At 26.7% G+C, this 12,633-nt stretch overlaps 1 protein-coding gene and 1 long non-coding RNA gene across 2 annotated transcripts; both read right to left on the bottom strand.

The window, feature by feature from the left end:
* Positions 1-3,137: 3,137 nt before the first annotated feature.
* On the bottom strand, positions 3,138-3,761 carry LOC137823125 (uncharacterized). The gene is made up of 2 exons (XR_011083058.2): positions 3,514-3,761; positions 3,138-3,420 (listed from the first exon to the last, which is right to left on the bottom strand). It is a non-coding gene; the product is annotated as an uncharacterized LOC137823125 (long non-coding RNA).
* Positions 3,762-7,757: 3,996 nt separating this feature from the next.
* Positions 7,758-11,762, bottom strand: LOC150023311 (uncharacterized). Its single transcript, XM_090297801.1, has 9 exons — positions 11,674-11,762; positions 11,098-11,190; positions 10,557-10,649; positions 10,153-10,242; positions 9,997-10,080; positions 8,966-9,055; positions 8,805-8,891; positions 8,648-8,737; positions 7,758-7,868 (listed from the first exon to the last, which is right to left on the bottom strand). The coding sequence occupies exons 1-9, from the start codon at positions 11,760-11,762 to the stop codon at positions 7,823-7,825; spliced, it is 762 nt and encodes a 253-aa protein (XP_090153927.1). The 3' UTR covers positions 7,758-7,822.
* Between the last annotated feature and the right edge of the window lie 871 nt (positions 11,763-12,633).

The raw sequence follows: 12,633 nt of genomic DNA, 5'->3' as shown, positions 1-12,633 counted from the left end.
TAAGGATTTTTATGACACTCAAATAGGTTGAATTTGAATTGTTTTATTTTTTAAATATTTAGTTTGGATAAGACAATTTAAATTTAAATTTAATTTTAATTTTAATTTTAAATAAAGTGTTTCAATTAACACTAAATTTTAAAAATTATTTAAATTTTTAAATATTAAAAAATATCATTATTAATGACATTTGTTCCTTTACGACAAGCTTTGTCCCCCATATTGAGTTTTCACATCCCAAAGTCGTTCTCTCTCGAAAATTTAACAATATCAAACTTGGTGGTCATTTCTTTATTTTCTTAACTTTTTTAACTTGTCCCGAGTTATGATACCAATTGTTGGGATATCAACCATAACAAAAAGAAATATAAGAACAAAACTGAAGAAAACATTTTAGGGTCACCTACGCTATAGACGGTTCTGTACATAATATTTTCCTATAATTGTCTAATAAACTACAGTTGTGTGACTGTCTTCTATAATTCAAAACTATAAACAACATGTGCACTAACTATGACTCTAAAATCGTTGTCTAAGATCTTTAAAAATCGTTGTCTAAAACATTTTTACAAGAACAAATTTAAAATTGGTTTTAGCTACCAATTTTAGAATCCAATTAACTAATCGATATCTAATTAACTACCAAAGTTTTAGTTACCAATTTTAGAAACTGAAGTAGTTGGTAGTTAAAACCTTGGTAGCTAATTAGATATCAATTAGAAATTAGTTTATAAATTTAGAATCTACTTCAGATAGCAATAATTTTTTTTTTAGTTTCTAAAATAATATCTAATTTAGTTAATATAGTGACTAATTATTTTTTCTCTCTAAAACCGGTTTTTATTTTAAAAAAATTCTTATAATGTCTACATGGACTACGATTTTTAAACTGCCATTTAAGATTGTTTTAAAACCGTTGTCTCTAAAGATATTTTTACGGTGGTAAACATATTTTTTTTTATATAAAAGCTTTCATGTTAGGCATCATTATGTAACTTGACATCTCAGCTAAGCTAACACCTCAAGTTACAAGAATCATTTGCCCTCACATAAAAAAGTATTATTAAAAAAAGAAAAAGAAAGAAAATACAAAAAAATATGGGGGGACTAGACTAAAACTCACATGTTAACAAAAACGATACATAGATAGACTATACCTATTCATAAAGAATTCTAAGAACAGACTAGATGGAAGCCTATTATACCAATGAAATTATTCTCTATGGATAACCTAAATTAACCAATTTATCAACACACGTATTCCCTTCACGAAAATATGAGTAACCCTAAACCTAATTTTCCCAGAGTAATTAAGACAAGTATTCCAGCGATTATGAAGTGTCCATAGAACATTAGTTCTAGCAGTAAACACAACACAAACCGAGGCAGAATCACATTCAAGTCAAACATTAGTAAGTCCCATCTTTTGAGCTTCCTCCATAGCATGTATAACTCCATAAAACTCAGCAACCATAGCAATCTGAACTTCTAGTTGCTGGACAAATTAGTCAAGATCCCTTTGAAGTTTTGTGGGATGATACGTTTTTTTGAAATAAACACTGACATGCCACTATACATATACATGTCAGATTTGTTAGAATTTGTAGCTGAGAATCAGAAGCTCACTATAAATATAATTCATTTTTTTATGATGTAAGTATCTTTACCTATATTTCAATTTATTTTTTGTTAAATTATTATTGATTATGCTTTAACTAATAATTTGTAGGTTTTTTTTAATGAAGTCTTTATCCATGAGAGGAAGGAAAATGTGTATGGATTCTTAGATCCCGAATATACTAATCCCACTGGAACAAAGGCAAATGATACTCAATCATACATCACTAACACCTTGGAAAAAGAGGGCAAAAAATTATTTATGCTCTTATACTAATGAGTAAGTTTAATTATAAGTCGTCAATTATTTGTATTTCATGTTTTAAATATTTACTAACTCTTTTCATGGATGATATAGGGGGGTCATTGACAGTTACTTGTCTTATCAATGGTTGAAAAGACTGATGTATGGTTTTGTTCCCTACACAAGAAGTCATCCACAAGTCTGAAGAATATCATTGATAGGTAAGTACACTCTAAACTTAACTCCGTATGTTACTAATTAAGCATCTACTAACGCGATTTTTTGTATTATTCAGTTCATGGCGTTCATATAACATTTTAAAAGGTTGATCAAATTCAAAATTTCAAAATTTGAACGGGATAAAACTAAAGGTTTGTAATATTTTTTTTTCCCTTTTCATTTTTCAATATTAACTTTTACTTTGTATTGAATTATAGTGTAATAAACAATTAGAACGCTATGAGTGTGACTATTACATTATGTAATGGATGGTTACTATTGTAAGATTAGGCCTTAAAAGTGATTGGCATGAGGTAACATGATGGTAAATTATTTTTGTAATTCTTTAACATATATGTATCCTAAAACTAATTTATGTCAACCGTATTGTGTAACGCAGTTCTTCACGGATGAGCAACCAATGTCTTCGAAAGCCATAACATATGTGAGACATTCTTGGTCAACATATTTTCTAATTTTTTATAACTCTAGGTTAGCTGATGAATAGTGTAGGAATTAAATAGATAGATAGAGATATATTAGTGTTTGTAATACATTTTTATCAATATATAAAAATTAATTCTTTGAATTTATGTATTTGTCTAGCTGAGTTATAATTGAACAGATCAATTTAGATGGAAATAAACATTAAAAAGATTGTGCTAAAAAAAACAACCATATACAACAACGACTATTTACCATAGTCACATTCTTAAATTCAACGCAAATTTATAAATGCGGCTATTTTCGTAAATGCGATTTAAAAATGAGACTATGATAAATAACTGTCTTCGTAAATGCATTACTCCTCTTAAAATCATTCAGAAGCATGTAAGAATGCGGCTATTTACCATAGCCACAATTATAAATCGCATTTACAAATGCGACTAAATAGCCGTCTTTTTATGTATTGAATTTAAGACTACGTGTACATCAAATGCGATTATATAACCACCGTTATAAATTGAAAATAACTGTCATATTTTAACCTTTCTACACTAGTGAATAATCCGACCATGTAGATGAGTCTTGCAATCCTCAAGACCAGCTAATCTTCCTCATCAATTGAAACAAAGAAATGTCACATATATTTATAAAAACGTAAGCAAATGTCTTCCTTCCTTTAACCAAACATAACATACACTCTCTTATTACATACTAAGTCCATGAAACAACTCCATGAAATAAGAAAATCCGTAAAACCCTCCATCATTCTCAACTATTAACAAGCAACCAATCCAATTCTCAACTGTTAACAAGCAACCAATCAAAACTAGCGCACAAACAGAATGCAAGGATAAAACGCCCTACACTAACAAGGACTGCACCGAACACCACCGCTTCACAAAAGAAAGCCACACATTAAACTCACAAGGACTACACCGAACAGAACAACACCGCTTCACAAAAGAAAGCAACGCAAATAAACTCACCATGACAGCACCGCTGCACAAAAGAAAGCCACGCAATTTCACACCAAAGCCAAACAGGAACAATCAGAACGAAACTGCACCGCTCCACAGAAGAGAAAGCGACGCAACTGCACCAATCCGCGAAACGAGAAGAAGCCGTCAGCACCTCGCTAATTGCAGACCGAAGCGAGGAGAAGGAGGAGACACGAAGCTCAACCCCAATCCAGCCTCCGATCACCCACGCAAACCCTAATTCCCTAAATTTACATAGGTTATTCTAAGTGACTTTTATCTTATTTAATTTCACCGCGATCCCCTATTTTTCAATTTATTTTCTTATCATCTTCAATTTTATTTTATATATTTATTATTATTAGATATTTTCAATCTTGTAAACATCACTGGTTATTGTAGTATTTTTAGCAGTTATTTGGTTAAAACTATTTAAATTTTTATGCACTTTAAATTAAATATCTTTTAACAGTACAAATTAAAATAAAAAAAATACACTATGTAAAAACGTCATAACATACAATAAAAAGTGTAAAAAATAAATTTAATATAATATTATTTCAAATTAAGAAATAAAATTTAAATTCTTAAAATTAAATAAATATTAAATTTAATTAATACTCATTAGATCAACTTATTTAAATTAAATATTTTTTCAAATAAAAAATCATATAATTTTTTTAAAAAATAAATAAAAATAATATGAAATTTAATAAAATTTAATTATTTAAATTTGTAATTATATAATAATATATTTTTGTTTTAAAACATAAATTTCATATTTATATATTTTTTCTTTGTTATTATCAATATTAAATTTTTATCTTTGCATTACTTAAATCAAGAGTGTAATTAAAGAAAAATATTGTTTTAAATTTAAAAATGATAAATAAAAACAATTAATTTTCTATTAAAAATTGACATATGACTATTGTTATTATTTAGTAGTGGTAACACAGTATGTATCCGTATTTTTATTTTTATTAGTACATGTGACATCATTAAGTAATAAACTAAAAATTTATCCTCAATTATTCAATTCATTAATTATAAAAAATATTATATACATATAATTAAATATGCTTATCTTTTCTTTGTCTTAGACTTTGCAGAGAGACTTAGTCAAATCTTTCTTATTTTTTACTATCATTGTCAATCACTTCCCTTTCATATTCTCCATTATCGCTGTCATCCCTTTATTTTTAACCCTCCCAATCAAATCCCAAAACGTAAGTGTTTCGTTTGTTTGTTCTTCCATCTCCCGATATATTTTCTCGTTTCTTTCGCTCATAGACTAATGCATCTTCCCCTTTCTTCCTAAACCCTCTCTTTCTCATAGACTAACCCCTTTCACTTTCTCCGGCGCACTTTTATCTAGTACATTGTTTTTCCTTTCAATTTTTTATTCAATGAACAAAATCCTACTAATATTTTTTCTTTAATAGTTTTGTTATAAGTTTGATTAAATTGTTGTCTTCGTGTATTTTATGACGTTATTTGTGTAAGAACAATAATAACAATATTGTCATCATACAATGCTAAAGACATCCATAAATAAATAAAAAAGAAAAGTAAATTCAAACATTGTATTTCCATCTTCTACTTTATAATTGAAAAACAACACTTACGGGTTGGTTTCGTGGTTCTGAAAGGAAACTACGACTTCTAATATTTTAAATATGAAAATAGAAAACAAAAAAGATATTTTGATGGGATAAAAGTAAAGATGAAATGGAGAAAAATATGCAATTGTGTAATGCTTCCCGGCAAATCTCACTTTACAATGTTTAGTTTTGCATTTAAAAAATTTTGAATTTAAAAATAGTGTTATCTCTTTTTTGAGATATAAAATTAAAACTACTGAGAAAGTGATAAATATCTATTTTTATATATTTTTAAAATAATAAAAAAGAAATATAAAGATAAAAAATTTGAAATAAAATCTATTTTCATATATTTTTAAAATAATAAAAAAAGAAATATAAAGATAAAAAAATTAAAATAAAATAAAGTGACAGTTGGAAGAAAAACTGCATCAATAGTAGGTAAGCAATTTTTACACGCTTTTGGTGTGAGGGTTTTTCTAGCTAGTCGTTCCCTATGCGGAACGCTAGAGTTTTTTTTTAATTTATATTACTTGTTTTACTTTTCTATAATAAATAAAATACTAAATCTTGTATTTTATTTTCCATTTAAGTTTTTTATTTTATTTTATTTTTAAATTTTATTTTTAATTATTTTTCTTTAAAATTTAGACCTATTTAATTTTTTTATTATTAGAATGTGTAGGTTTTCTGAAAAATCTATCTAAAAATTAAAATTATTTTATTAGTGGGACTTAAATTCTATAACTACTTCTTTTCACATTTTTTATTTTTTATTTTTTTGGTAGGTCAAAATAATTCATTAATTTAGTATCGAATAAAATCGACAAAAGAAATCATTTATGTATTGAAATTAAGATGGATTAATACTTTTTTTATGCCTTACCAGCGAGCCAAACTATATTTGTACGGTTCTTGCATGTTCAGCTATAACATGAGAATTGTTTGGTAACTTAACAATTATAGGTTTTATCTTATAAAAAAATTTAAAAGAAAATTTATTGTGAGTAACGTAATTTTTTACATGTTTACATTTCTCAATTTTTTCATAAGATAACTCACTAGTGAAGTTGTTCACCTTATGAGTAGATTCATTATTTGATTCTTGAAAAATCTTCAAGATTTGTTGAACCTATACTTGTGAAAACTATGCTCTCTCTTGACTAAGGGAATGCTTATGACCTTCTTGATCAATATCTTCAGTCTTTTCAGTAGCAGCGTAACTTTGTGAAACAATATTGTTGATGACTCGATCATTCTTGTGTTTATAACATGGAGGGAATCCATGTTTCGAAAAAACATTCATCAGAAATGTGATTTAGTTTATGACAATAACTACATTGCTTACCATAATTCTGATTTCGGCTTCTTCCTCTCCCTTGTGATTTCCACCCGGTTCCAATGACTCTATCTTGTTTCCAATTATTTTGGTTTGCAAAATTTATCAGAACTTTATTGTCAAAGACTACACTGCCTGTTAATTGCCTTTCTTGTTGTTCAACAAGGGAGAACACACGTTGATGCTTGGTAAGGGATCCATGAGTAAAATTGGAGTCTTAACCATGTCGTAAAGATCATTAAAACCTTTCAAAAAATAGATAACATATTCTAAGTCTTTATATTTGGTAACATTTTTCATCAAAGAATAGTTACATTTTACCTTACAGATGCATTTTGGAGTTGATTTTAATGACTCAAGTTCCTCCCATAGGATATTCAGGTCTGTAAAAAATCCAAAAACACTTTTTTCTCCTTGCTTCATAGAGAGATGTTCCTTGTTGTAGTGTATCCAAAGATCTGTTAATGAACTTCAATTTATTTTCTTAGACAATAAGGTTCGTTTCGTAGTCTTGCTCCACGTTTGATAATTTACACCATTGAGTTGTATATTTATCAAGATCATGCCTAGTTTTTCTCCAGGATGAAGATAATGGGGGCTAGAAGGATTTTGAGGATTGTTAACACTGTTGGCATTTGATGAGCTCTCCATGAAAACAAAAACTCAAAAGACAAGAAACAACAAGATAGAAGGAAGAGAGAAATAGGGGAAAAAAACAAAAGGACAGCGAAAGTAGAGCGGGTCTCAGTCCTCTCTGATACCATATTGGAATATCTCCATGGTAGAGGCATGGAAGATTTAAAGATGAACAATGTGTGTGAAAGGCAACAACTCTGCACAAAAACTAATACGTGTAGATGCAAACACAATACGTGTTAAGATGCAAGAAAACAAAACAAGAGAAGAGACATGTAAGGGGATATAACTCTGAATCTTACATTTCGTATATATTGCTTTACTTTTACAAAAGAGAGGAAAGCCTATTAAATAGGCAACATTAAAAAATAAGTAACCACTTCAAGGGAAACACAATAGGATTCATTGTAATGTGGAAAAAAATCTCTTATAGTGCTATAAGTTATCTAATTTTTAGCTCTAGAGTGTTTAGTTAATTGAGTTGGATTACCCATATGGTATTTTTGTAAGTCTAGTATATAGAATTGTTAGAACTGTTTTGTATAAAGATTGAAACATCCTTGAAATGCTCATTTTAATTGATTTAATTATTTTTCGATAAAAGAATAAACATTGTTACATTTAAATAAGAATGATGTTATTGAACATTTAGAATAAAAAAACTATTTTTATTTGTAGAATTCAATCATAAGCAATGCTATATTGTTATACAATATTGTAACATTGTATTTCTCTCAAATTAAAGCTCCGTGTGAATAATTTCATCATCATGGCCTGTGATCATCCTGAAAAATCCATTAAAAACTCGTTAGTATTTTTATTCTCTCTTAATTTCTTATACTATATATAAACTAAATTTACTTCTCACACAAAAGTTATTCTCTTACAAAATATATTACCCACAATAAGTGTGCATGTACAAATAGAGAGAGACGGCGAAATAAAATAAATAAATAAATAGAATAAAAACCACAAACTTTAAACAAATTAACGGTTCATAAAAAAAGTAATAAAATAAACAAATTAACGGCTCACAAAAAAAGTAATAAAATAAAACAAATTTTAAACAAATTAACGGTTCATAAAACTATTGAGTTTAGTTGTGTTCTTATGGTACGGGAAACATTTTTTTTTCATTTTACTTTTAAAATTATTAGAATAGAATATACATTGATGTGTGAATTTTTTATTAAATTTTACAAAAATAATAAATTAAAAACAATTCAATTCAAATAAAATTGGTATTGTCAAAACTAAACTTTAGAAAGAATATTTATTTAATTAGGGTGGACAATAATAAAATTACTACTATCAATACATTAGTCTCTCTCTCTCTCTCTCTCTCTCTCTCTCTCTCTCTCTCTCTCTCTCTCTCTATATATATATATATATATATATATATAATCAAGGTGTTAAAAAATTATACACAGAATTCTAGAAATGAATTAATTAAAAACAAACTCATTACTCATTAATTATAAAGCTACTGAATTCTACTAATTAATTTGATAAGAAATTATTTTAAAAAATAATGTAATTTATATTTGAGTTATAAGTAACGTACTTCTGTGCTTCAATATCAGAACTGCTTGGCACATTCTTTTGAGTTTGAGTTGGTGATGAAGATGGAGGACTGTGAGGATCACTATTAATCCTATTAAAAAAGAGTTAGTATTTTTTTTTTATATATATAATTAATATTTGAGTTATTAGTAACATACCTTTGCACATTTATATTAGAATTGCTTGAGGAAATTTTGGCAGTAGTTTGAGTTGGTGGTTTTGATGGAGGTGGAGGAGATTGAATCCTAATAACAAAGCAATATAATTTGTTTTATACAAAATTAATATATAATTGATATTTGAGTTATTAAAAACATACTTTTGCACTTTGATATTAGAATTGCTTGGAACATTCTTCTGGATTTCACTTGGTGGTGGAGATGGAGAAGTATGAAACTCACTTTCAGTCCTATAAAAAAAAGTTAGTATTGAGTTTATTATATATATATATATATATATATATATATATATATATATGATATTTGAGTTATTAGTAACATATACTTTTGAAGCTAATACTAAAATAAAACAACAATAATTATATGAAGTTATTGAAGGGAAATTAATTATTAAATTTAAATGATTTATTTAATACAGTAAAATGCTTGAATAAAATTGGGTCTATAATTAATGAGAAATTTTGTCGCTATTACAGTTAAATTTAATAATTAAAATTAAATATTTTTAATAACTAATCAATGACTATTATTATAATGTTAACAATGTGTCAAATTTCCTATATATGAAGTACCATAACCATTAAAAAAAAATCTTTTGTAATCATCTATTATTATTATTTATTATAATTATTATTTGTGATGCTTATTATTATTATTATTATATTTATTGTTATTATTATAATTATTTTATTATTATTATCATATTTATATTTTTGTTTTTATTTTATTATTATTACAGATAATATTATTACTATGTTAACAATAGTCAAAACAATAATCATAATAATAATAAAAATAAAAAATAAAAATTTATTATTATATTAACTAAATTAAATATTATTTTATAAAATAAAAAAATATTAGTATTTAAACTAGTTTATATTATTAATAAATAATTTTTAAATTAATATTTAATTAATTACGAAATCTTTAGTGTCAATCATCACTGTTTTGGACGTCAGTGTTCCGTTACGGTTTTATCCTAAAAATGCACCTCAATAGGTTAAGGAAGGAAGAAGTATATAAACTGTCTTAACCTCGATTCCGGAGCGATGAGACTATATAGGTGTACGGGACGATATATATATATATATATATATATATATATATATATATATATATAAATATATATATAACTATATAATTGATATTTGAGTTATAAGTAACACACCTTTGTTGTTTTAAATTAGAATTGCTTGGTCCAATTCTCCCAGTTTGAGTTGGTGGTTTTGATGGAGGTGGTGGAGATTGAGTCCTAACAAAGAGTTAATAACTTGTTTTATACAAAATTAATATATAATTGATATTTAAGTTATTAACAACTCACTTTTGCACTCTGAGATTAGAATTGCTTGATACATTCTTCTGGATTTCACTTGGTGGTGGAGATGGAGAAGTGTGAGAATCACTTTGAATCCTATTAAAAGTTATAAACATTAATTATTTTGAGTTTAAGTTGATGGTAAAGATAAAGAATATAAAAATCAATTTAATTAAGTCCTATTAACTATCCTTTATTATTATTATTTGTTTCTCTCATTCATCCTCTTCCTGCCCTTTCTATCATTTGTTTTTCTTAAATACATTTAAAAAACTGTTCATTCAATAAAATTCTATATATTGGATATTACTTTATACTGAAATAAAAAAACAATAAATATATGAATTATTGTGCTATATGCTTAATAAAATAAATATAATAAATATTTAAAGTTAAAGGTAACAACTTACCTTTGGATATTTATATCGGAATTTTGTAATACGTTATCAGTTTGAGTGTCTGGTGAAGAAAGTAATGGGAGTGTGAGATTATCACTTTGAGCACTGTAAAATATTTTGTAACATATTAACAAAGAATTTTAAAATAGAAAATACACAAGTTACCAATATTATTTTATCAGCAGAAAATAAATAAATTAAAAATAATGAAGTGTTTCAACTCTTATAAAAAAGCTACACTTATACATCAACTTTCAACTAAAAAAACACTACAAAGTGCATTCAAAACCAGAAAAACATTTGATGAACAATGCTACCTGCATAATTTTACAGCATACTATAAAGCATAAAACATATGAGTAGCAATGTTACCTTATGACAGAAGTGGGAAAATGATGATGCAGCAACATTAAGAATAAAAATATATTTGAATTTAAAAGTATTAATTATAAAAATAGTAAAATGATTAAATATATTGAACAAAAAGACAAATAAATCAGTTGAGATATATAATAAACTAATAAAATTTATATTTGAGTTATTTGCAACATACAGCTCTGTTCCTCCATTGATGTTGCTTGGCACTTGGTCATCAGCATGAGTTGGTGGAGAAAGTAATGGTAGTGCCAGATTATCACTTTCAGCACTGTATTAAAAAATTGTAACATATTAACAAAGAATTTAAAAATACAAAATACACAAGTTGCCAATATTTTTTTTGTGATGATGCTGGGATAACAATTTTTTTTTATCAACAAAATAAAAAAAAAACATTTTAGAAATGTTACAACCCTAACCCTAACCCTAACCCTAACCCTAACCCTAACCCTAACCCTTATACAAGAACTTACACTTTGTTACATTTAGCTTCCAACTAAACAAAACACTACAAACTGCATTCAAAACCAGAAAAAACATTTGATAAACAATGCTACCTGCATAATTTTACAGCATACTATAAAGCATAAAAAAGCTGCATAATTATGCAGCATGTTTCTTGGGAGTGAAACCTTAATAACAATAAAATGTATCTTTTCATGTTCTAAGATCTCTTAACCCCATCTAACAAAATCATTGAACCGTTCTTATTTTAAAATAAGAAGTAAAAACATATGAGTAGAAATGTTACCTTATGACAGAAGTGGGGAAATGATGAAGCAGCAAGATTAGAGAAAGAAGGAATGGAAGAAACGCGATGACACCCTCTTGAGAAGCCATTTCAGAAGAAAGATCTGAAGTTGTTGTTGTTTGAGTGTGATTGTTGTGGAGAACTCAAAATGAAGTGATATTTATAGAGAGGATAGAATGCAGTGATGGTGGTGGTGTGCTGTATAAAGCCATGACTTTTTCTTCTTAGTCTCAGCTTTTTGTCCTTTTGGGTCCTTTTTTAAATGGAAATTAAGTGAGTTTACATTACGAAATAACAACTTCCATCTTCCATTCTGCATGTCGTATACGTCCTCGACAAAACAACAATTAGTTGTATGAATTATTTCATTAGTTTATCTAATTTCAAAACAGTGTAATACTTTTCTCAGTCGTATGATACGATGTAAACAAATATTAAGACAATGAATTTCTCAGTCTTATGAAGATGTTTCCTTGAATTATGTATAAAACAATGACACTACTCATTGACTATATGGCCAAGTAATGTGAACACCTTCTTCTTTTAAATTCAACTTTCAAAATATGTCTATATCTAGAAACTCATTCTCTTTATATTTGAGACTCATTTTAAAACTATCATAATTTAGGTAAGACTTTGAGAATGGCTTTTTTTTTATCATATAAGCAAGGTAGTTAGAAAAATTGTACTCCTTGATATGTCTAAGATAATGATTTTTTACATGATCTAAAGCAATGCCTTTTCTGCATAATAATATAAGAGAAAACAAAAAATATGTAGTATTATTGTAAGCTATGATTTTACATTTAGTAGTGAAAAACAAGTGAAAGTGTTTTTTTTTTTTTTTATCTCAAACAATTACATATAGTTTATTAGTTACTATTAAGCTTACTTAACAATTTAATTATCAATATATAAAAAATTATTAAATGAAAATTAATTTAAAAATAAAATAAAATT

Source organism: Phaseolus vulgaris, chromosome 11 (genome assembly GCF_051622355.1).
Source record: "Phaseolus vulgaris cultivar YP4 chromosome 11, ASM5162235v1, whole genome shotgun sequence".
Lineage (NCBI taxonomy): Eukaryota > Viridiplantae > Streptophyta > Magnoliopsida > Fabales > Fabaceae > Phaseolus > Phaseolus vulgaris.
This window is presented reverse-complemented; position numbering and strand designations above follow the sequence as displayed.